This window comes from Carex rostrata, chromosome 20 (genome assembly GCF_964058835.1).
Source record: "Carex rostrata chromosome 20, lpCarRost1.2, whole genome shotgun sequence".
NCBI classification, from domain to species: domain Eukaryota; kingdom Viridiplantae; phylum Streptophyta; class Magnoliopsida; order Poales; family Cyperaceae; genus Carex; species Carex rostrata.
The window spans coordinates 3,145,816-3,171,178 of record NC_135937.1 but is presented as its reverse complement, the minus strand read 5'-3'; the positions used below and the strand labels follow the sequence as shown (position 1 = coordinate 3,171,178).

Sequence of the window (25,363 nt, the reverse complement as noted above, 5' to 3'; positions counted from 1 at the left end):
TTGAAGACTAACTGTTGATTGATTTATAAAAAAAAAAAAGGGTTTTACAATGTCCTATGCTTATATACACTATAATTAATTACACGCATACTGAATTAAAGCATATATACAAACAAGTTTGTTTTTTTTTAAATATATATAGGTGCCTACATCATTTTAATGATGACATGGAAATTTCGTTATAAGAGCATCTACATCCCTGAAACTATTAGAGTTTTTAATCTGACGTGGCAGTTTCTAATCCAGTTTCAGGGATGTGGGAGAGTTTCTTATTTAGAAACTATACAGGAAAGTTTCTTATTAAGAAACTGTTTATAAACTCTATGTTGGTTAAATGATTGACTCAAATTGTTTCTCCTTTTTAATTTGTTGCTGACGTAGCTTAATAGAAACTCTAAAATGAATTTTAGGGATGTGAGAGTTAGAAACTTTAGAAATCATAATTTCTAAAAAGTAGTTAATAGTTATTTAGAAATTTTATTGAGTTTTAGGAATGTAGATGCTCTAAGAGATCTTTCAAGGAAGTTTCGTGCATAGTAGCGCCGATATATACACAATTGGCCATACTTGAGGACCACCGAAGTACAGTCTTAGACTTCTAAGACTAAAGTTGCAATTGTGTAAAAATCCGAGGACCCCTTTTGATATATTCTTCAATTCAAAAAGGATAAACCATTCTCCCTCAATAATTATGTTCAACAAATCTCCAGTGTTGCCAAAGATTCTTGAACCACCACTCAATAAAACAAGAAAAAGCAAAGTAAGAAAAGGAAGGGGAGAATGGGGAGGTTATGATTTCTAGTAATAATTACTAGACCTCAATTTTCCTACAACTATTCCCATACCAATTCATAATTCCTATTCCCTGTGAGTGATCTGTCTCAAGTTTGTTTCCAAAACATGAGAAACCTCCACTAACCAATCTTTCCAAAATGCTTCAACTCATCCTTTTCTTCTCTCTAATCGCGGCATCTGCCGCATCATGCATCAGCACGTGTGGTAAAACCACTGTCCCATACCCCTTCGGCTTCTCTCCATCTTGCAGTCTCAAGTTATCCTGCAATTCCACTTCGGGCATTACCTTCTCCGGCTTTCCTATAAAAAAATTCACAGCCAACAATACTTTTTTGCTAAACATCTCGGCCAATTGCACCCGTCCAGTCACTTCTGCCTCCACATTCTTCTCACCAAACTACGCGTTAACACATAGAAATGGTTTGTTCCTCCGAGGTTGCCCCCCATCTACTACATCGCCATGTCTCCTACAGTCAATGGTGGTTTCTCAAATGTCAAATCAGACAGCTTGCGAACCTAAAGAGGATAACTTAACGTGCTTCTACAATACTACGGGCAAGTACTTGACAAAAGATGGTCTATTAAATAAAACTTCATCATGTGAAAATCTTTTTACATCGGTCTTGTACGAGCCAGATGTGGCGGGGCAAACAGTCCTTGCTTTAGGAATTGTAGAGATTGGGTGGTGGATGACGGGGAATTGTCGTTGCGCTGTCAATGCAAGTTGTACACTTGTTGGAAGTGAAGTGAAAGATGGATATTGGTGTAAATGCGACACAGGGTTCATCGGAGACGGGTTTGCTGATGGAGAAGGTTGCCGTAGAGGTATGTAACTATGTATTACCATTTTAATTTCTAAAATTACAAAAATTCCATGTTCTATATATCTCTAGGATTCATACAATTAAACTGCTTATTTAACTTCTTCAGAAAAAGAATTAAAAGGTTTCTTAATTTAAACACACTCGAGAAAACTATAGGTTGTTTCCTTCATGATGGTCGATCCAATTTTTATGCGTTAATAATCCTTTCATTTTAGGGACCTTCCCTTCTTTTCACACTTCAAGCATACTCGTTTTCTTTCCCAGCGACTCAGCTAGTCAACTGGCTGGGTTCCTGAATTCACATCCTCTCAGTAGCGTAATTAAACATTAAACATTAAACAATGCATCCCTTTCTTTTTGTGTACTCTAAACATTAAACAATGCATTTTATGGTAGTCTTTGACTGTTGAGCAGCTATACAAATATACAATAAAGTAGCGTAATTATTACCACCTCTTTTTGTTGTTGTTGTTGCTCGTTCTCTTTACTGAATTCAAGCATAGCATGATTGGGCAAACATATCGTTTGGGTCCATTTGGCAAAATAAATAAATGTTTGGGTCATCCGTCATCTCATCTATATATCTATTTTGGTGGATTGGTACTTTTTAGCTTACCTAGTTTACATATTTTACATTTTAAATCTGACTTGTGCAAGTCTATATGTTTATTGATAATTGTTAGCAATCTAACAATAATAATTATAAGAATGATTTTAATTTATAATTTTATCTTAAAATAATAGTATTAATTGTGAAGTTGTCATATTTTTTTAGTATTTTGTATTATTTACAGGCTTACAGCTTGCAGTTGAGATTTCATTAAACATTTTAATAAAAAAATTTAGAATGTAAAATATTTTATTGTTTATCTATTTCTAGAAGTATACTAAGTACAATGCTCAGCCAATTATTGATGTTTACATGCACGAATTTTGTAAGAACATAATATAGAGAGGAGGGTTCAAATGCCTCTATTTTTTGTGCCTCCACCATGCCTCTATTTTTTACAACGTTAATAACTCAAAATTTAAATCATAAATTTTAAAATAAAACTGTTAGATGTGATCTATACTATTATATCTATGTGCTCAAATTTTTTTATTACATTTTGGTATTCTTTTTATGTGAATCAATTAGCTGAAAAATCAACGTCTAGAAATTATCCACATTAGTGCGTTCTTACAAGCTCTTGATGACAACCAAAACAAAGTTGAAATGTCATAATATTTTACAAGTGCATAAATAAAATGATGTAGATCATATTCAACGGTTTTATTTTGACTTTTAAGTTTTAAATTTTGAGTTATTAGCGTTTTAAAAAATGGAGGCATGATGGAGACACCAAAAATGGAGGCATTTGAACCCTCCTCTAATATAGATTATAAACATTCCGTGAGAAATAAGAATATAACATGATTTATGTACCAATGCAATTAATTGATAATAAAGCTTCTAGAATATCTGTGCACTAGTTTCTTTTTGAAGCAATCATTGCATTCATATGGGAGAGATTTTAGACATTTTTTCAAGCGCGCATGCATTGACATATGAGGAAATACAAGTGCTATGAAAGTCTTCCAGGCATTCTCTACTGTTCGCTTCATTAATTTCCCACCTAGAGGAGAGAATTTCAGGAATAAACGTTTGTTTTGGCCTTTTTGGGGATACGAACAAGAGCTGGTTAGCATTTACCCATGATAACGTCGCTTGCATCTTTGCTTTCTGCAAACAAACTATTTTTGTTTGAATTCAAAAGGTAACCCACTAAATCCTAATAAAGGGCAACTGCATTACAGAACCCACCACTTATCTTGAATTAGATGCATGTATGGGATGGGGGTAGGGCTGGCAAAAAAATTCGAGGTTCGTGATTCGATTCGGATTTGATTCGAGTTTAATTCAATTCGAAATGGGTTCGAATTGAAACGAACCAAATCAGGTTCGGTTCAGAATTAATTCAAACCAAACCCAAACCTAGCATGGTTCGATTGAAATGGGTTCGATCATTTTTATGGTTCGAATCTCATAATAACATCGACCGTCCATTTACCTGATGAAATTAAAATCCAAGATAGAGAGTCATAATTTAACTTAGCCGACACTCCCTCGTTCTCAAATCTCAATAACCTAGTTCTCTCTCCACCTCTCCCTAACTCACTCTCCCTCTAGCTCTAAAATCTAGCTCGGCGACTGGCTGTCTCTCCGGCTGTCACTCCTCTCTCCGGACTAGATGACTGTCTCTCCTCTCTCTTCGGTCGTCTCTCATAGTTCATACCAGGAAAGCCGTCTCTGATGTATTTTTTCATGAACAATTTTTCAACTTAAAAACACTCATTTCATAGTTCATACCGGTAAAAGGAAGCCATGTGAATTGTCCCGTGAGAAAAAATTAATGTATAAACTACCGGTATAACTAGGACTGCTAAAAAATAATTTAGTTCGTGATTCGATTTGGGTTCAATTCGAAAAATGTGTAGTTCGAAATGGGTTCGGTTCGAAACGAATCAAACTAGGTTCGGTTCGAAATTAATTCAAACCAAACTCAAACCTAAGATAAGTTCGGTTCGGTTCGGTTCGTTGCCACCCCTAGATGGGGGCATACAATTTTTTTTTTTAAAATATTTATAGTTGATGATGAAAAATGTTTCTATTCCAAACATTATTAGAAATAAAAATTTGAAAATTATATATATATATATATATATCTATTTATTCGATTTTTTTAATACGAACTTTCATATAATCATTCATAAATAAAAATAGGCTGTGGCTAATTTGCTGCCGGCAGCATTTCTGCCGGCGGTGCTGCCGCTCATTTTTTTGTTTTGTGATGTCCAAATAACAAATTCAAACCGTTAGATATTTAATTTATATTATAATCTACTTGGAGACCAAATTTTACATTTTTTGGAATTTTTTTACTATATATTAAGCTGGTTTGAAAACCGCTGATTTCAATGCTGCAAAAATTTACTGAAATCAGCGGTTTTCAAACCAGCTTAATATATAGTAAAAAAAATTCAAAAAATGTAAAATTTGGTCTCCAAGTAGATTATAATATAGATTAAATATCTAACAGTTTGAATTTGTTGTTTGGACATCACACGGCTAAATATAGCCCCGGCAGCACCTCTGCTGAAATGCTACCAGCAGCAATTTAGACAGACCCATAAAAATAATAAGTACTTCGTATATTATACATAAATCTTTTAAATTGAAATATTAATATCGTGTGCTAAGTATAAACACTTAATTAGATGCAGTCATAAATATCGTGTGCTAAGAAAATGCCAAAGTCATAAGTAGAGGAACTGGCTCATTGGTTATCTGATCCATGGCCAGACAACTACTAACTACCAACTAACGTCTATATTTATGTAGCTGGTGGTTCTTTATATCATCATTCATCAACTCTCCAGCTGGGTGTATATATATTTAAATGATATCTCCCAATTTTTTAAATTCTCACTAGCCTCTCTATGCATTATTTACCTATTGAAATATGAGTAATGATAAAATCACAAGTGCGCCACGCACCCAAATCAGTACCCGAGTAAATACAAAATTCAGATGCTCTGATGCATATATGGGTGTGCCATATATCCAGAGGCTCTGATTCATTAATTAGAGGAAGGCCATCTGCCCCTGTCAACAGATTTTAATAAATATGAGTTTCTGGATCACTCATATTCTGTCTATCCACTATACACTATTCAGTATTCACCTCTAGACATTTTCATTTTTTTATATGTAGCTGATTAAAAACTAATAAAATATTCTTAAATGTTAAGACTTAAGACTGAGTAGTTAATTATTAATTGGACAAATATATTTGTCAATCATGCTTGAATGACTGTTGTGTTGTATGAACATCACATGCTTGATTATTATCGCTCTTAAGAGATTGTGACAAAAATACAATTCAAGTAAGCTCTAATTTAGTTAGATTAGTTAATAATTTTGTATTACTTACATATATAATTAATTTCTATTAACAACACAATTTGTTTATTTAGTATATTTTTTAAAAGATATAAACTTTAAGTTGTTAAATAACGTATAGTAAAGAGTGTGGCTAGTATAACATCAGTGTCATTTAAGTCTATGTAACACCAACTCTAAAATCTATCGAATCGACTTCAAACGGTGAATTCAAACCGTTCAAACCGATCTACTTCATTAGTTGTGCGTTTACATACAAATTTATAAATTTTTGAATTTATTTAGTATCAAGTCAAGCGGTCAAATGAGTGGGTTTTTTAAGTTAATTTTAATCCATTCATTTTTCAACATTTTTACAACTTGATTTGATACTAAAATAACTCGAAAATATAAAATTTTTGCATATAAATGTATCACTCATAAAATAAATCGGTTTGAACGGTTTGGATTAATCGTTTGAAGTTTATTCAATCAATTTTAAAGTTAGTGTTATATAACATCAATGTTATACTAGCCGGACTCTATAGTAAACTATTAAATAACTTGAGATGTTCATGAGTAGGCAGTGGGTGGACAAACTTAGGAGTGCACTTCTCAAATTTTCCAAACAAATTGGGAAACTTTTATTTATGTATTTTGACTTTTAAGGAGTAATTTCTGAATCATAGCTAAAATTCCTTTCCCCATTCTTTTTATTTTTCTGAGTTTTTCTACTGTTTGAACTAAATTTCAACGAAACAGTTTAATTTCCAGTCTATGAGCGACTCACAGAAATTTGTGCTTACATTCTGAAGCAGATACTTCAAATTGCAATATCTGGCGGAGCTCTTGTGGACACAGCCGATTAGGTACTATCATCGGAGGTAAAATTTTAGTTGCAAATCAAAATTGCTAAAATTATTGCGGAAAAATTGGACTGATATGATTCATAATTATTTTAGTGAAGTGGCCGACCGATTCTATTTACAACTTGGTTCAAACTTTTTATAACAATATTGTGTAGATCCCAATATCCTGTGCACAATTTTTAATCATTAATATAACATAAGAAGAAATTAATGACAAAAGCTGGAGAGAACTGAGCCATAATTACAAAAGATTAACATTTTATTATGTGGTTATTATCAGGGTATTGTTAGTTCATAAAAAAGGTTACCAGCACAGCAAGATAATGTGCCAAAGATCTGAAATCTGTAACTAGATTAAAAAATATATATATTATGAGACAATTGAATGGTCCCCACTCCTCAGCACAACAAATGGCTTTCGAAATATTGGTTTGCCATCAAATTTGTTGGTTTTCTTTATCTGTGTTTTTTAGTACAAGCCTGAAGGATTCTTGGTTTTCTGTTTAGTCAGCTAGCTAAACAAAATTGATTTGTAACAAATCTGTGAAGCAAACAGCTCTGCACAAAAGAATATCAGTTAACTAAACAAATGTCACGGGTGGAATTTCCAGGAATAGTTGCTGGTGGAATTTTAGCAGCTGTTCTTTCCTTATGCATCATATACTGGCGGCGGTCCGGGAAAACATGCTCACTAAATGATTATCAGATAACAAAGCAGAGGCTTCTGTCAGAGATCTCATGCACATTACCGATCTACTCATATCGTGAAATAGAACGCGCCACCAACTCATTTGCTGAAACCAATAAGCTTGGCTCAGGGGGTTATGGCACCGTTTATGTTGGAAAGTTGTTGCTGCAAAATAATAGCACAGATGATCTTGTTGCCATAAAAAGGATTCGGTACCGTGCTGATGATTCAGATTCAATCGATCAGGTCAGAAATTATTCTTAAACTTACGTACTGTTACTAACACTTAACAGTAAAGTTCATCCAATAACAATCCAAAACTGATTGATCAATGATTACTTTGACAACAATGCAGATAACAAATGAGATCAAGCTAATTTCGTCAGTGAGCCACCCAAACCTAGTCCGGCTCCTTGGATGCTGCATTGACAATGGTGAACAAATTCTCATATACGAGTACATGCCAAATGGGACCCTTTCACAACACCTCCACCCTGACAAAGGTAGCAGCGTTCTTTCTTGGTCTCTTCGGCTCTCCATTGCAACAGAGACTGCCAAGGCGATTGCATACCTCCATAACTCCATCCACCCTCCCATCTACCATCGTGATGTCAAATCTAGCAACATTCTTCTCGACCGAGATTTCAACCCGAAGGTGGCTGATTTTGGCCTCTCAAGGGCCGGTCGGATGGAGCTGTCCCACATTTCTACAGCACCTCAAGGTACACCTGGATATCTTGACCCGGAATACCATCAGAATTTTCATTTGTCGGACAAGAGTGATGTGTATAGTTTTGGAGTGGTTCTTATCGAGATCATAACGTCTATGAAAGTGGTTGACTTTAGCCGGGGGCCTACTGAGGTAAATTTGGCCTCATTAGCCGTGAGTCGGATTGGACAGGGACGGGTTGAAGAAATAGTGGACCCTTTTTTGGTAAAATCAAGTTCAAGGGGTGATGATTGGGTCATGGATTCAATTAAGAAGGTTGCTGAGTTGGCATTTAGGTGCCTTGCATTTAGCAAGGATGTTAGACCTGGTATGAGTGAGGTGGCTGATGAGTTGGAGCGGGTACGGGCTACCCTGCCTGATACCGAACCCATCCTATTGGATGGAATAGAGGACATGTGCATGAGTGATGAGGAGAAGGTATTAGTATCCAGTTCTAAGACCAGAAGAAAGAGGGAGCTCAAGGAAGATTCACCGGTGTCGGTACAGTACATGTGGGTTAGTGAAAACAGTTCTTCTTCTACAAATGGATCAATGCCTCGCTTTTCTTAGGGGGCTACTTGAACGATATTTTGCTTCTATAAACAAGAATTTTCTCCTATTCAGAGTATTAATTGTGTAGAGGTAAAGCTTTGAAAGATAATGAATGCAATACTGACTTCTCCCGGTAAATACCTTCAAGCCTTTATTAATTTGGCCCATCTTCTTTCTCCTGGGATAGTTCCAGGGGCAAAGCAAGGGTAATTTTCTTCTTCCAATTTTACAATTTTATGTAGAGCAAGCACACTTTTGAGAAATTGAACTTGACAAGATGTAAATGTACTTCAATATCATTAGTTTTTGAAATTTTACTGGCTACACCTAAAAAACCTCTATGCAACATTAGTTTTTACTTCTTAGACATGTGGTCTCTCTAAAAAACGTCATTCACCATCCCTATTGTACCACTTTGATACCACCTGCCGGAAGGCCAGTATTTCAGAAATGAGTAGAACTAGGGTGTTCTTAAGTTCATCCTCTTGGTGAACTTAAGTCAAATCCATTGAATCGGTCTCAAATGACGAATATGAACCGTTGAAACCCCACTCTACCTTACGAGTGATGCGTCTACATGTAATTTTTTTTTTTAAATTAATTTTGCATAGAGTCAAGTGATCAAAAAAGATTCAAAAATAAATGCATTAAAATTAATTTATTAACCTTCTAATTTTGACCGCTTGACTTTATACTAAATTAATTTGAATGTTTAAAATTTTCACACGTAGACGCATTACTCGTAAGGTATGCCGGTTTCAATAATTTGGATTCGTTATTTGAAACCGATTCGATGGGTTTTAGACTTGAGTTCATCAAAGAACTATGTGAACTTACAAACACCCTAGTTCTACTCTTCAAAAATAACTTACAATACTTGAACGTTTTTTTTTTATTAATTTTAAATTTATTTTCAAGTAATTAAAAAACTCGATAATTATGCTTTAAATAATATATAAAATTTGTTCAAAATATTAGAGTACAATTTAGAAAGAATATATTAAGTAGAACTAAGGTGTTCTTAAGCTAACTAAAGAGCTTGATGAGTTTAATTTCAAAATCTATTTGATTGTCCTCAAAGAACAAAATCAAATAATTGAAATCAATCTATTTATGAGTAATGTGTTTACATGCTAAATTTATCAATTTTTAAATTAATTTAGTATGAAGTCAAGTAGTAAAAAGTGATGAAAAACAAATGTATTAAAATTAACTAACATTTTTTTTTAAATCGCTTGATGTTATACTAAATTAATTCAAAAAATTATAAATTATGTATGTAAAGATCGAGTGATGTAAGAATAAAGACAAGCATGCAAATAAAAGTAAAATTCACATGTTGCTTGTAACAATAGACATACATTTTCTCACTCTGTCAATTTTAACAAGTACATTATTAAATATGAGGATGGCTCTAATACCTCATTATAACTCATATTTTATATCTTTGTTTTCAAAATCCAAACTGTCAATATGAACCGCTCAATATGATATCCATACTAAAATATGTTTGGGGACCAAATTTTATAATTTTTGAATTTTTTTTACTATTTTTTAAAGAGGAGGGTTCAAATGCACCCAAATTTTTGTGCACCCAAATGCAACCTATCATTTTTCTTCGTTTTCAAAGTTCGAATAGTCAATCCAAACCGTTAGATGCGATCTATATATTAAGATGTGCTTGGAGACCAAATTTTACATTTTTTGGAATTTATTTACTATTTATTAAGCCACTTTGAAAATCGCTGATTCAATGGTCCAGAAAATGTAAAATCAGCGATTTTCAAAGTGGCTTAATAAATAGTAAAAAAATTTCAAAAAATGTAAAATTTGGTCTCCAAGCACATCTTAATATATAGATCGCATCTAACGGTTCGGATTGACTATTCGGACTTTGAAAATGAAGAAAAATGATTTGAAAGATAGGGTGCATTTGGGTGCACAAAAATTTGGGTGCATTTGAACCCTCCTCTTTTTTTAAAATAAGTACAAAATTGTTGTTTTTAAACGGTTAAAAAATAATGATTTTGTACTTGTTTGAAAAAATAGTAAAAAGTTCCTAAAATTATAAAATTTAGTTCTCAAACATATTTTAGTAAGTTTCTAAAATTATAAAATTTAGCCTTCAAACATATTTTAGTATGAAATATGAGAGTAAAGCTAGGGTGTGACATGCTCACCAAGAAAGTTTGGTGAGCATAACTCCAAAAGTATATTGGATCGACGTCAAATGTCGAATCCAAACCGTTGAAATCCATGTATTTCATGAGTGATGCATATACATGCAAATTTTTGAAAGTTTTGAGTTTATTTGCTACACGGTCAAGTGGTCAAAGAAATAATAAAACTTGAATATATAAAATAACTTATAAATTAACTTATAAAATGTTCATTTCTTTGACCACTTGACCGTGAAGCAAATAAACTCGAAGCTTTCAAAATTTTGCATGTATATACATCATTCATGAAGTACATGGATTTCAACAGTTTGAATTCGGCATTTGACGTCGATCCGATATACTTTTGGAGTTATACTCACCAAACTTTCTTGGTGAGCATGTCACACCCTAGCTTTACTCGGAATATGAATATCATGTTGAGTGGTCGGGAGAATAGGCAACAAAATATTAAAAAAAAATAAGTTTAAAGAAGGGGCCGCATTAATAAAACTGACTTTGAATACAATATTTACAATACCAAGGTTACACAGGAAATCGGGGCCCAACAGTAAGAAATGGAGAGCAGAAAGGGTTAGGATTGTTTGGCCAGATGTGGAATTTGTCCAGCACATCGCTTATGTGTCACGTCGTAAGTTAATTGTAGAGTTTTAATTAGTGATCAAGATTGTTTTATTGTTTTGTAACAGACTAGCAGTATCATCTATATAAGGCAGACCCTTAATTGTATGAAAAGACATTTCTTTCATAAAATAATAATAATTTTACACTTCCAAGTTCCTCTTATTATTAGTCGTTACTTCCACTGGTTCTTCAGAAATTCTCATCAACTCTCAGTTCAATCCGATTCTTCTAAGCCTCACTACAGAATCTTTGCGTATCTGTCTTCCTCAGGCCTCGCCTCTCTCCGCGCAGCAGCCATCTCGCCTTGCCCCGTCCTCTCGCCTCTTCAGGTTTGTTCTCAGTTCCTTTATCTCTCAAAATAGTTTCTTGTTGAAATCGAGTCCGGCTCCCTCTCAATTCCGCTCAATATTAGTTTATTAGTTAAATTAGGCCTTGGTTAAAGAACTTGTTTGCACCAAGGAGCCTAGTTATCTCCTATTTGACTTATCTTAATCACAGATGTTTAATTTATCTTTTCCATGAGAGGTTTGTATTGGATTGTCGGCCAAGAGTGAAAAAATTACATTCGTTTGATGTCAGGTAGTTCCTCAGCAGTGCAATTGTTAAATTGACATTGGTTTAGCAAATTTGCATCAAATATTGATATTGCAACCTAGCATTGCCTATTGATTATTTAACTTCAAATATTAATTAAGATTCAGCATTTCATTTATTCATTTATGATATGTAGCCTCAATAAATCATCTGTTATGTATTTGCAACATTATAAAGTTCAAAGAACAAATCTTTAAAAAATCAGATTAGGATGCTTTGTCAGTTTGTTATAAATACTTGAACAATTGGGTTTATTGCTTTCTTCGATCAAATTTGCTTTTACTGATCTGGCTGCTTATAGGTTGACTAAAGTTTTGTTTATACACAATGGTCAGGGTACTTACTGGAGTTTTGTTTCTGGCTGCTATATGTTTTCTTTAATTTGAGAAAATCATTGTAAAGATTTCGGCCTTTGTTTTTTTTTGTTAACAGAGGAGTAGTGCTTTTTTGAGGGAATATTTTTTTAAACATTGAAGGAGAACAGCGCCATGGACTGGTTTTGTAGCTTGCCCATTGAAATATTGCCCAACATCCTATCCTTCCTGAGTACAAAAGAGGCTGTTCAGACATGCATCCTTTCCAAAATATGGAGACATGCATGGACTTTTCTTCCGGTTCTAAAATTTGATATTAAAGATTGGGTGGATGAGAGTGTCGAGGATAAGGAAATATGGAGAGAAGGCGAGTGTAAGTTCCAGAATTTTATGTATGGCGTGTTGAAAAATCGAGTGCCAGAAAAGTTGGACGAGTTTAGATACAAGAATTATATTATGGAGTATGAATCGAAAATTTCTTTCGAATTTCCTGACCGTGTAAAGTGGCCACAGCCTCGGGTGATTCTTGTCAGTATTGGTAGAGATAGAGAGGATCAGTTGGCTTTGCCTGATTTCATTTTCTCTTGCACAAGAATAGAAGTTCTCAAGTTGCGTATCTCGAAAGCTGTTGGTTTGCCTATTTTCAGGCCACAATCAATACACCTACCTGCTCTGAAAATTGTACATCTGATGCACATAACACTCGATAGCTTAATACAAAATCTTTGCTCTAAATGCCCTGTCCTTGAAATTATGGTTTTAGCCCATTGTGAATTGGATATCTCCGAAATTTCATCCAAAACGTTGAAGGAATTGACAATCTACGACTGCTCTCAATCAAGGCTAACTCAAATATCTTGTCCCTGTCTTGAATATCTCTACATTAAATCCTTTCGGAGAATGGCAGGCTTTGAACTTAAGGACACGACATCCCTTGAATATGCTAAGATCTGTTTAGATCTGGTCAAGAATCATGGTGCTCTGAACCTCCTCAGCAGCCTTTCAAATGTTTCACATCTGAGTCTTGGTTTGTGGGGTCCTCAGTTCAAGGTATATTTCTCTTCTCATAATAATAATAAAAAATTTAGTTTCTTGCATGCATTTATTGGGATCGTAACAGTGTCGTCTCAAACAGAAATACATTTATTATATGATGATGTACGGTAAATGAAACTTTTGGTGTCCATCCGTTGTGTAACCATGAATTAAACAGTGTGCAATACAGATCTGTGCAGATAGTTGTTGTACAATATCTCTTATTACAAATCATAATTTAGTTTATTTCCATGTGCAGTTTGTTTCTGTGCCATCATTTGCTAGCTGTTGCCAGCTGGATAAATCATGAAAACAAAATAAACTAAGGAAATTCTTACTTCCATATTCAAAATTTTATTTTTTTTGGTGCTAATCATGTTGATCTATTTGTTGACATAATCTGTTTTATAAATGAGATTTTAAAATGGATTTTTTCTTAATATAAAGGTAAAATTGGAGAAGGACATTTCTGAGTGCAGCACCTTCAGAAACTTGCAGACATTGAGAATTTCATACTGGAATTTGAGTTATGATGATCTTGATTTAGTGGCTTGTTTTCTCAAGCATTCTCCTCTTCTAGAAAAGCTCACTTTGCGCCTCCATGAAGTAATCTCTCTCCACCTCTCCCCCTCCCTCTCCTTTTTTTTTCCAGAGGCTGCCATGTATTATGGTCAAGGAAATAAGTTATATCATTTACCAACCCATAGAGCAAAATAATTTTCACTATAGCCCCAGTTCAGCTAAGAAAATATAAACGTCCAAACACAGCAAATGTGCAAAACAAACTGTCAAGAAAAACTCTAGGAGTGATCATCCCACATCATTTAGAGCATTCGTTCCAATGATCTCTGGAGGAGGGGAAGCATAATTTGTTGTAATATATTTTTTTATAAAAGGTTCAAATATATTTTTTTATAAAAGGTTCATAATTTGTTGTATATTATGATTGATTCTTTTGAACTAATCATATCGCCACTGATAATATTTTATTTGTAATTTCAGACACCGAAATAATAAGTAAATCAATTGTATTTGCATTGCTGTATATATTATCACACTTTCAGTAAGTAAAATAGTTCTAGTAATAAAGTAATTTGATTAAATATATTTCTAGCAACTATTTTAATTGCATTATAATTAATTATATTAGTTATATTTTTAGCAAGTATATCAATTGCATTAAAAATATATAAATTTTTTTACATGTTAAATACTAATCAAAGAATGACTAATGATTGGTTCATCTGATAACATCCACATGGTTATAATCTGGTTATATGCTGATTTGCTTCTCTGTTTCGGCTGATGAGAAAATTGTGGCCAAAGCCAACCTTGCGTTTTCTCTCTGGTTTATGACAATTTATTTATAAACTCTTTATATATTAAGCAAGGACAGAGCTGTTATGAACTAGCAGGTAGGGGTGTTCAAATGGTCCGGTTTATTTGGTTTTAAACCGAACTGAGAAAATTGGTTTAAACGGTTCGGTTATTCGGTTTAAATGGATCAGTTCGGTTTAATTTTTAATTTATTTTGGTTTTTGTTGTTTGCTTCGGTTTAGAAGATTTTGAAATCGATTGAACCGAACCGATCGAGTTCTTTAATAAAATCGCTGGTTAAATAATTGCAACGGTTGGTTCATTTTTGCGCTTCTCCTGAAGTCCTGTTTCGTAGTTTCTTTTCGCCTCTTTAATTCCGTCGCCGCCGCCTCAAGTTCTGAGCTCCACAAGAAGTTAATCAAAATACTCTTCCTTTTTTTTTTCTTGGATCCTATCTCCGATTTCTTTCTTTTTTCTCTTTAATCTTCTCTCACTTCTTCCTTCTTTTGATTTTTTGTTTGATTTGTGCACTGAACTAAAACAATCCGTGGGTTTGAAGGCTGTGAAGTACATGCGAATTTCAAGGCACAAGGTAAAAGACAAAGAAGTTATGTACTTATGATTTATCTGATTCGAATTTCTTGCTTGAATCTATCAAATTTCGGATCAACCGGACAAACTGAAATTTACTTCAGTTTGTTCGATTCAGTTGTAATTCGGTTGAGACTTTCAATTCGGTCGGTTCGTTTTTTTTTTCGAAAACCGAAAAAAAGTTTGGTTTGTCTATTTTAATTCGGTTCAAACCGAACTGACCGTTTGAACACCCCTACTAGCAGGTACCTATATGACGATTACCTATCTTACTAGACTAATATGATTTTTTTTTGTCATTATGGAAGCCGAAGGAAGGTTATCCAAAAGAAGAGCTAAGCCAGGAGAAATTGAGAAATAGAAGAGATTTGGTATTCCAGAGGGAGTACCTCAAGGTGGTTAAGATTGTAAAACCAGAACAACGGCCTGATATAGTGTTTGCTAGACTGATCCACAATTTGCGCACTCACATCAAGAAAATTGGAATTTATGTTCTGAGATATCAATAATTTTTTTTTATGGTAGTTTGGTATTTTCATTATGTTTGAGACATGGATGTTGATGTGATATCTGTACCTGTTGATTTGTTTCTCTTTCCTCAATTTACCGGTGACAATTTTGTAAGCAGTTTCTATTGTTCCAATTTTTTTGTAAAATAGTCGTTCTGATTTTTGTCTTGTTAATTTAAGAATAATGATCAAACCCGGAAATATAACAATAGCGATGAACTGATGTTTTGATAGCTCCTAGTTTTGTGCCTTAATGAGGAGATCATATAATAATTATTTATTTTACAATCTTGACAATCATCAGTTCATGACAGTTAAGTTTAAATTTGAAGTTCAATGCCTAAGTGATTTAATTTTTATTTTATTTTTTAATAGTTTGAAATCATTGACTCTGTGCATCATTGGATGATGCTCAAATTGCATGACATTTATTTGGATACTCTATCTATACACCCCTCTACCTATTATTTTTATTTTTAATATTATCCTTATTTGAATTAATTCGAGAAATTATTATTCCTATTGTTGCAATAAGCCATTGTCAAGTGATCTCTTCTAAACTTAAAATCTATTTGAAGTGATATCTTTAATTTATATGCGTTCTCTTCTGTGTCAAGTCTTGTTTTGCATACATATATATACAAAACATATAAGCGATATATGCACATAAAAAAGTTTATTTATCCTTTTGAAATTGTTATAATGATAATCTCTAAATTTTTTTACAAATTTTATATTATTTAGAGTAACTGTTAGTTTTGGTGATTTAATAATTTTAAACGTGTTCATAAATGAAAACATTTTATATGTTTTACTCAAGCTATTCTTTTTGTAAAAATTGATATTTTTTCTCTTTCAGAAATTGCTCTAATAATTATTTGTACAAGTATATGATAATATTTGAAGTACGACTATAATAATTTTTTAATGTCTTTAGAATTAATTAAGAACATCAATTACACATGTAAATTGCCTTTATGCTACACTACTGCAATTTTTATACGTAAAATTAATATAAGCTTTCGAAATTACTCTAATAATTTTTATTTACAAGTTTTAGGTATTACTTGGAACATAATTAATAGTTTTGGTGATTTAACCACTTTAATTTTTTTTTTCAAAATTCTAAAACTATATACTGTAGATAGCAGCATAGTTAACTGCTTAAGAATCATTACATGATAATTGCAAAGCAGTTATATTATTTTAAGGATTATATTACTCCTTCGACACATCAAACACACTTTAAACATTTTAAATGACGAGAAAAAAATTACATGAACTTCCCTATCAAAATAAATAAATAAATAAAATATATATCGAACAATTAGTTGTCATATATATTTATCAATTAAATTTGATATCAAACCAACCTGAAAACATATCAATTAAAAGCTGAGCTGCACGAATCTCCTCAGTCAATTAAAGCAATAACGAATTAGCCAAAAAAAAATATTTATTTTAAACTCGTACTCTGACAAGAACTAAATAGTCATGTCTGATAAACCCAGCGTTAAAAATAAGACTCATACCTACAAGGGCGTGCTGATACTAATACAATCAATTATTTTATTAACTAACACAATAATTTTAATTTTTTTACTTGTATGGAAAAATTTGTCCTCATCTAACTTCTCTCTCTATATATGTCATATCTTTTTTAGAATGCACTTTTTTAGATTAATTAATTATTTTATTTTCATTTCTAAAAAGTCTAGTGACATCTTCGTAAACTTTTTGGGAATGTTTCATTTTTTTTTCAAATTTGAAAATTATAACCGGGAGAAATTACTTATTCATTTCTTACAGAAATACACATTTATATGGAGAAATACGCATGTATTTTTTTGGTTGACCATTTTTATACAATTTGGTTCTTTTTTAATTTTTTTTATTTCACAACTTTATCCATAATTTTTATCTTTATTTCCTCACAAAATTAGTTCATTAAAATAAACATATATCTTATGCGTTTTCTTATTTGAATTGAAATTTATCCAAAAAAATTCGTACCTTGTATCGATTTATAATTTATCTTTATTTTTAGAGATAACATTAAAATATATTATTAAATTACAAAAGAAAATATGACCATAATATAAAAAAAGAAACAATGGATACTTTTTAAAAAATAATCTAAAAATAAATTATATAAGATAATAATATAAAACACTACGTGGAATCAATATAAATAAGTTGTGGTAGAAACAACTAATCTTTTACCGCAACATTAATTAAATTAATAAATAACATATTCCATCCTACAACTTCTCTTAACATTGTTTTGTAAAAGAAAAACTCCATTGTTGAGTTGAGAAAATCATAAACAAAAAAATTATTCTTACAATGTTTTAAAAAGTCTGACTAGTATAACATTAAACGAAAAAATTCAAACTGCTCAAACCAACATACTTCATGAGTAATGCGTTCACATACAAAATTTATAAAATTTTGAATTATTTTAGTAACAAGTCAAGTGGTCAAAACTGATAAAAAATAAATGCATTAAAATTAACTTAAAAAAAAATCTCACATTTGACTAATTGACTTGACATTAAATAAATTTAAAAAATTATAATTTTTGCATGTAAACTTATCACTTATCAAGTAGATCGGTTTGAACGATTTGAATTCATCATTTAAAGCATGTATGTAGGTTTTGGAGTTAGTGTCATTTAGGTTGAAATGACACTAATGTCATACTTGCCGCCTTGCCGAACTCATTATTAAAGTGTATATATATTCAAAATAACACCTTTTGAGAAAAAAGACTGCAATAAAATCACAAGATTTGTTGAGCATGATATTTTCATACTTTTATTGCAGTTATATATTTTCAAGTGATATTATCTAGAAACTTGTATGTTTAAAAAACATAGTAAGAATAAACTACTCATGTTGAATTTTTTAAACAACATGATAATATAATAAAATAAAAATTATACTTCTATTACAACCTAAATATATTCAAACAAAAGAGACCGAAATAAATATTTACAAATATATTCAAACAGAAAAACAGAAAATGATTTATGTACAAATACAACTAGAGATGCATGAGTTGAGTTTTCTTTTGTCGTCGTTCTTTCAAGTTATATAAGATCTAATAATGAAGATTATATCAACTTCTCTTGCATAAATCTGGGATTTATTGGCAAATATACATGTGCTGGAAGTCCACAATGCATCTACAAATTAAAAGTTCGTGCTACTTATTATGTGTTTGTAACACTCGTGTTTTTCATGAGAGATTTACTTACAACATTCTGTAGATACAAGAGTTTACAACATGATTTTTCAAAGTCTAAACAGTCGATTCAAACCGTTCAACATCATCTCTATATTAAAATGTGTTTGGAAACCAAATTTTACATTCTTTTTTATTATTTATTAAAATAGGTACAAAATTCAATGGCTGAAAACAACAGTTTTGCAAAATATTTAATAAATAGTAAACAAATTAAAAAATGTAAATTTTGATCTCCAAGCACATTTCAATATAGATATCATGTTGAATGGTTTGGATCGACTGTTTGGACTTGGAAAAATAATGTTGTAATGTGTTGTAACTATAGAATATTGTAAGTGGATCCGTCCCCATATTATAAATAAATAAATAAATTATGGAGGTCGTAAGTTCGAAACTCGGATGAGAAATTCCTAGTGAATATTAGAAACTGTTTGATGGCTTGACCCTCAACTTTGCTCAAAAAAAAATCATTTGTTCTCACAAACTAACTAATTAGATAACTAAATAGTTCTCTTACGCTACATTGCTATATATTTTTTATTTTTGTAATAAAGAATAAAATGGTAATTTTCTAAATTTAAAGGGAGTTTTAATTTAAAAGACAATAAATTAGGTAAATTAGTAAATTTTAAAAATTTAAATGAATATATATGATATTACATATTTTATAAGGAAACTATATAACTTTGAGATTTTTGAAGGATCTACAGGAAATTATCTTTAATGTTAATGCATCATAAGAAAATAAATGAATCAATTCAGAAACTTTTGATACTAATGTGCGACGAAATAATGCCCTCTGCACTAATTGTCAGTGTATTGTATATGAATATTTGCTTAGAACAGTTATAATATAAGGTGTATCAACTACTCAGTTCGGATTTCTTGGCTAATATTTTGATCCATTTACTGATAAGTATGTAACTTGTATTTGGTTGAAACTTAAATTGTAAAATAAGTAGTTCAGATTTCAGTTGTTTCGGCAGATACGAAATTCCGATTTTTTTATATATATCCAAAACTTCAATCAAATTACAAAAAATAACCGAAGTACCGTTGAAATTCGATTTTTACCCAATCCGGTTATCCAATAACCGGAATTTATAGAAATGTCCGGTTAACCACTCCCCGGACTCAAAATGCACAAATCCGGTTAATGGTTAACCGGATTTGTGCATTTTGCCTTTTTTTTTTCTTTTTTTTTTTTTTTGAAAACAGAAATTTTTATTTTTTTTATTTTTTGTATTAAAATATTAGAAATATTGAATATATTTATTTGAAAACAGATATAATACAATATAATTTGATTTATTAGAAAGACTGCAACAAATAACCCGGATCAATATTTTTCAGATCCGATTTTTCGCGGCTGTAAGAAAAATTAATATATTTCTTTATGTGTTATTGGAAAAAAAATAAAAATAATTAGATTCCGAGTTATTGATCCCGGTTCAAAAGTCACTTCTAGGTAATCCAGAAAATATTGTGACCTTTCTAGTACATTTAATTAATAAAAAGTTGTATCTATTTTGAGAATTCTTTTTGAAAAACAATAATTAAATAAATTAAAGTTTTTGATTTTTTTCAAAAATAGATACAACTTTTTATTAATTAAATGTACTAGAAAGGTCACAATATTTTCTGAATTACTTAGAAGTGACTTTTGAACCGGGATCAATAACTCAGAATCTAATTATTTTTATTTTTTTCCAATAACACATAAAGAAATATATTAATTTTTCTTACAGCCGCGAAAAATCGGATCTGAAAAATATTGATCCGGGTTATTTGTTGCAGTCTTTCTAATAAATCAAATTATATTGTATTATATCTGTTTTCAAAGAAATATATTCAATATTTCTAATATTTTAATACAAAAAATAAAAAATTTCTGTTTTCAAAAAAAAAAAAGAAAAAAAAAAGAAAAAGAAAAGGCAAAATGCACAAATCCGGTTAACCATTAACCGGATTTGTGCATTTTGAGTCCGGGGAGTGGTTAACCGGACATTTCTATAAAATCCGGTTATTGGATAACCGGATTGGGTAAAAATCAAATTTCAACGGTTCTTCGGTTATTTTTTGTAATTTGATTGAAGTTTTGGATATATATAAAAAAATCGGTACGAAATTAGGTCGGTTTAAAATAATATAAACTTTATTTTATTTCTGTCCAAGTCACTCACATAACTTTAAGTTTGCTTGTTCCGTTTCCTTTTAAGTCTGTTTCCTCTTCTTCTTTGCCTCCGTTCTATCATCTCCTTTAGCAATCCATCTTCCGTCCTCCGTCCGAAAAGGATGGAGGACGGAGATTGGTAGCAAGTCATCTTCGCTCCATTGCATCGGCCAACAAGTCACCCCCTCCTCTCACGCTACACAAAAAAGATGGAGAGGAAGGGGAGGCCGAGGCTGAGGCCGCACCGGCCTCTTCCACCTGCAAACCTAGCGGAAAAAAAGAAAAAAAAATGATGCCCCCTTTTCTCCGGTCACTGGCCAGTTGATGCTGAAGGTCGCCGATGTCTACTACTGATGGAGAGGGTTTATTTTATTTTGTTATTAGATGTTGAGGTTTAGATGTTAATGTTCGGATGTTGATGTTGTTGTTGTTGATGTTGATGTTAATGGAGTTCAATGTGGATGACGTTCTGGATGTAGAACGATCGAATGTAATTTATGCTTAATTAATGAAAATTATACTTGGCAGCCATTGCCAAGATTTAAAAAAAAAAAAAAAAAAAAAACTTTAAGTTTATTCAGCTGGCGTAAGTTTAATTTTAGGCCCGCTGGCTTCCGGGAAACTGGGCCAATAAAATTAAGCCCGCTGTTAGTCTGATCCACGTTTAAACTGGCCCAACTTGACGCTTTCTCTCGCGCCCCTTTCTCTGATCAGGAAAGAGAAGAAGCGACCCTTGAAATACTGAACCTAAAAAGTTCTGCCGAAATATGATAACCCTTGAAATAGCATTTGAACAATGAATTATATATTATTGCAATACTTTGGAATTAGACAAGCAAAGATTCTCATATTAAAAATTAGTGAGAATTTACTTATAATGAAGTATAATCACAAACACTCATATATACGAGGACGGATTCAATTACATATTTTTTGGTGATACCGAATTACACTTTTTATTTACAGAGTTTTCAAAATTCAAATAGTCGATCCAAACCGTTCAACATAATGGATATATTAAAATGTGCTTGCAAATAAAATTTTTCATTTTTTTTCAATTTTTTTACTATTTATTAAGTATTTAACAAAATCGTTATATTCAGATCATTGAATTTTTGTACCTATCTTAATAAATAGTAAAAAAATTCAAAAAATATAAATTTTGATCTGCAAGCACATTGTAATATATCCATCATGTTGAACGGTTTGGATTGATTGTTTGGACTTTAAAAATGTAAGGTGTAATCCGGTGTCACCAAAAAAGGGTGTAATTGAATCTCTCCTCCACATGTATATGAAAATAAATCTGTTGTGATTCTAAAGAGATCGCAGGATCCTGCGATTCCAAATCTAACCTTTCACTTTTTGAAATACACAAATCTCAATAATACTTATTTTTTATGCACGAATCTCTAAACAGATAAATGGATGGATATGGAATAACAGGGTCCTGCGATCCCTTTAGAATCACAGCAGATTTATTTCCCATATATATAGACATATAGTTGCTAAAATTTCAAAGAATTTCTTGTGGAATCCATAAAAAATTCAGATTCGGGTCGTACAAGATTCAAATGCGAATTCGATAAATTTAGTTGGATTGTCTTTCGAGATCCGCATGCGTATCAAATAAATTATTGATATATTTTTTTGGAATCCACATGTCATCTATTCAAATCAAATTAAATTACCAAATTGTGAATATCTATTAATAATCTTACTCGTAATAAGTCACCACCAAATTTGGAGATGTTGTTCTGAAATACAAATATTGACGAAAATCATGAGATATTATTCGTCCGATCTGCAAACAGAAAAAAAAAAAAAAAGTTGGATGTATTCCAAAGAAATAAAAAATGGCCTAATAAAACATCTATTTCGTTTTATGATGTTTGCATCTACTTTCAAGCCCAAAGTTAGCTGCTCTAACAAACCCAGCCCAACCCATGCTCGCTCCAAACCCTACCCTAGAGAGTTTTTTCCCAGCAGGATATATAAATAACTCCGCTGAGACCTGCCATTGTTTCTTTCTTTCTTCAGTTTCTCGCGCCGCCGCCTCTTCTCCTATCGAAGTCTCCTTCCGATTAGACAGCACCAATGGGTAAGTGGAATCGAGCCCTTAGCGTCATCTCTCTCTCCTTCTCTTTCTCTCGGCGACTGATATAATAATCTATGCGTAATGATTTGATCTGATGATACAGCGAGGATCAAGGTGCACGAGCTTCGGGGCAAGACGAAGCAGGACCTGCTCGGTCAGCTCAAGGATCTCAAGGCCGAGCTCTCCCTCCTCCGGGTTGCTAAAGTAACCGGCGGTGCCCCCAACAAGCTCTCCAAGATGTACGCTCTCGCAAATTTCTCTCTAAATCTAGATATTCTTCTTCGTCTCTTGTAAGTATTGTCGTGATAACTGGATTATTTTTGTTTCGTGGATGGTGTAGCAAGGTGGTCAGGCTCTCGATTGCAAGAGTTTTGACTGTCATCTCTCAGAAGCAGAAGGCGGCGCTGAGGGAGGTCTATAAGAAGAAGAAGTATCAACCGTTGGATCTCAGGCCCAAGAAGACCCGTGCCATCCGTCGCCGCCTCACCAAACACCAGGTTTTGTTTTGTGCTTTGGTCTCTTAGCGTGCATTTAGTCAGTGGAGGCTAATTAGCCCAAGACATTTTTGTTTAGAATGCTTTTGTATGGGGGTTGCTAGACAATAATTGTGGAAGTCAATTTGTTTTTAGAAAGATACTATACAAATAACCTTGGCTTCGAAAAAAATGGGGTCAGTCGACCACATACATATCATCTATACCTGCCCCTGAGTTGAACCAGATGATGCAAGGTTGCATCACTTGCATGTGGTATGTTTCAGGAGGATATAATGATTATACTTGATGCATTTATCTACTCTTGGTCATAAGATGTTAATAGGAAATATTCATGCATAAACATGCATTTAATAATACTGCCATTGTGTTCCCTTCCATTCATTTTTAATATTGTGGTCTGAAAGTTAGATTTTGACCCATTGAAATGAAGGTGTTAACTGAAATTCACCATGGTACGTGACATTGAATCACTTCATTGATGCCTCCAATATAAAACTGGGCCTTTCACTTTTTGTGGATTATTTGGGTGACCTATTTACCATATATATTTTCTCAGTATCCTCCAATTTTTGTGATTGACACCTCATTAATAGTTGGGAGCTTTTATTGCATGATACATACACTTGTACTGTTGGTGGTATTTAGGAGGCTTTTACACATTACAGTGTCTGGATGGTTCTGTAATCCAAGTGTTGGTGTGCAGTGATGTAGAACTGAACTTTCTAACAGAAGCTACTGTATGTTAATGAATTTTGTAATGAAATGTTGTTGCCCATTTTTGCTGAGCAGGAGTCCCTGAAGACTGAGCGGGAGATGAAGAGAGAGAAGTATTTCCCAATGAGAAAGTATGCTATCAAAGCTTAGATTAGCAGTTTTGTTTTAATCTAGTTCCAATACCAGACTAGTGCATTTTTCTCAAGTTTAAACTTACGTTTCTCATGTATGTTTGTTGTGTTTTGGTAATACCTCCTTGGCTCTGTGGTGCTATTAGCATCTTTTTTTACATAAACTCAACCTTTTTATTTATGTCTAATTTTCGTATGATTCGTGGTTGGTACAATTATGAAAGTATGAGTAATAATGTATAATTCGTTATGTGTAGACAACAAGATTAAACTGTTAACTATTAAGTTTTAAATGTTACTTCTATAATATAACAATCCTAAAGGATAATATTAGTAAAAATAAAACATGGCACCAGGCCTGTACATCCTTTGTTACCAAGGCATTAAATTAAAATTCAAGAATTTCTATAGTAAATAACAAGTTCAGAATAATTAATCGTTAACGTTATCTTGCAAGTGAAGAAGAAAAACTGAACTACATCAGGTCCGTTTGGGGGAAGGTTTGGATTGGTGAAGATAGGGTATAATTTTAACTCTCATTAACTGTCTTCCTAACTATCATATTTTTCATACTATAATTAATATAGTGATCATTAAATCATTTGGTTTCTATAATTGCTAGATATTTTTTTGCTTTTTTTTTTTTATATTTTACATTCATGTTAAATCAAAAGCTACATAATTTCATTGATCTTCTCTTTTTTCTCATAGAAATATTCAATTCAATTTAGGTTTTAAGCAGTCAAGTCAAAATACATATTTAACTTTTTTTTTTGGAATTTTTTTTTATAGTAAGATACACTAGCTTTAATATGTGATATATTCCAACCCAAATATTTTTTTAATTTATATATTTTTTTTCTTTAATTTTGATACTTATAATATATTAGTCGATTTTAATTAAAATTGTTAGAAATTTTTTATTGATGTTTTGTAATTAACTTATTTTTGTTAATTGAATAGATGGATCAATCCCCTAA

General features: G+C 32.2%; 3 protein-coding genes across 4 annotated transcripts; all 3 read left to right on the top strand.

Annotated features, from left to right (window-relative positions):
• Positions 1–688: 688 nt before the first annotated feature.
• Positions 689–8,497, top strand: LOC144572603 (wall-associated receptor kinase-like 14). Of its 2 annotated transcripts, none has more exons than XM_078322245.1 (4): positions 689–1,620; positions 6,357–6,425; positions 7,022–7,344; positions 7,454–8,497. In XM_078322245.1, exons 1-4 carry the CDS (start codon positions 933–935, stop codon positions 8,375–8,377), a joined length of 2,004 nt encoding a protein of 667 aa, XP_078178371.1. In that variant the 5' UTR covers positions 689–932; the 3' UTR covers positions 8,378–8,497. The 2 variants fall into 2 exon arrangements, with proteins under 2 accessions (XP_078178371.1, XP_078178372.1); XM_078322246.1 differs by having other exon boundaries at positions 690–1,620; positions 6,360–6,425.
• A 2,862-nt stretch (positions 8,498–11,359) lies between these two features.
• On the top strand, positions 11,360–15,675 carry LOC144572467 (F-box/LRR-repeat protein At3g26922-like). Its single transcript, XM_078322055.1, has 4 exons — positions 11,360–11,489; positions 12,187–13,118; positions 13,551–13,709; positions 15,320–15,675. Exons 2-4 carry the CDS (start codon positions 12,243–12,245, stop codon positions 15,518–15,520), a joined length of 1,236 nt encoding a protein of 411 aa, XP_078178181.1. The 5' UTR covers positions 11,360–11,489; positions 12,187–12,242; the 3' UTR covers positions 15,521–15,675.
• A 7,193-nt stretch (positions 15,676–22,868) lies between these two features.
• Positions 22,869–24,539, top strand: LOC144572666 (large ribosomal subunit protein uL29). Its single transcript, XM_078322323.1, has 4 exons — positions 22,869–23,044; positions 23,145–23,280; positions 23,382–23,538; positions 24,328–24,539. Exons 1-4 carry the CDS (start codon positions 23,041–23,043, stop codon positions 24,400–24,402), a joined length of 372 nt encoding a protein of 123 aa, XP_078178449.1. The 5' UTR covers positions 22,869–23,040; the 3' UTR covers positions 24,403–24,539.
• The last annotated feature ends 824 nt before the right edge of the window (positions 24,540–25,363 follow it).

Coding starts and splice junctions, on each gene's coding strand:
- LOC144572603 (XM_078322245.1), top strand. CDS start 933: ATGCTTCAACTCATCCTTTTCTTCTCTCTAATCGCGGCATCTGCCGCA. Junction 1,621..6,356: donor TGGAGAAGGTTGCCGTAGAG/GTATGTAACTAT, acceptor TACATTCTGAAG/CAGATACTTCAAATTGCAAT. Junction 7,345..7,453: donor ATTCAGATTCAATCGATCAG/GTCAGAAATTAT, acceptor ACAACAATGCAG/ATAACAAATGAGATCAAGCT.
- LOC144572467 (XM_078322055.1), top strand. CDS start 12,243: ATGGACTGGTTTTGTAGCTTGCCCATTGAAATATTGCCCAACATCCTA. Junction 13,119..13,550: donor TGTGGGGTCCTCAGTTCAAG/GTATATTTCTCT, acceptor CTTAATATAAAG/GTAAAATTGGAGAAGGACAT. Junction 13,710..15,319: donor TCACTTTGCGCCTCCATGAA/GTAATCTCTCTC, acceptor TCATTATGGAAG/CCGAAGGAAGGTTATCCAAA.
- LOC144572666 (XM_078322323.1), top strand. Junction 23,281..23,381: donor CCCAACAAGCTCTCCAAGAT/GTACGCTCTCGC, acceptor TGGATGGTGTAG/CAAGGTGGTCAGGCTCTCGA. Junction 23,539..24,327: donor GCCGCCTCACCAAACACCAG/GTTTTGTTTTGT, acceptor TTTGCTGAGCAG/GAGTCCCTGAAGACTGAGCG.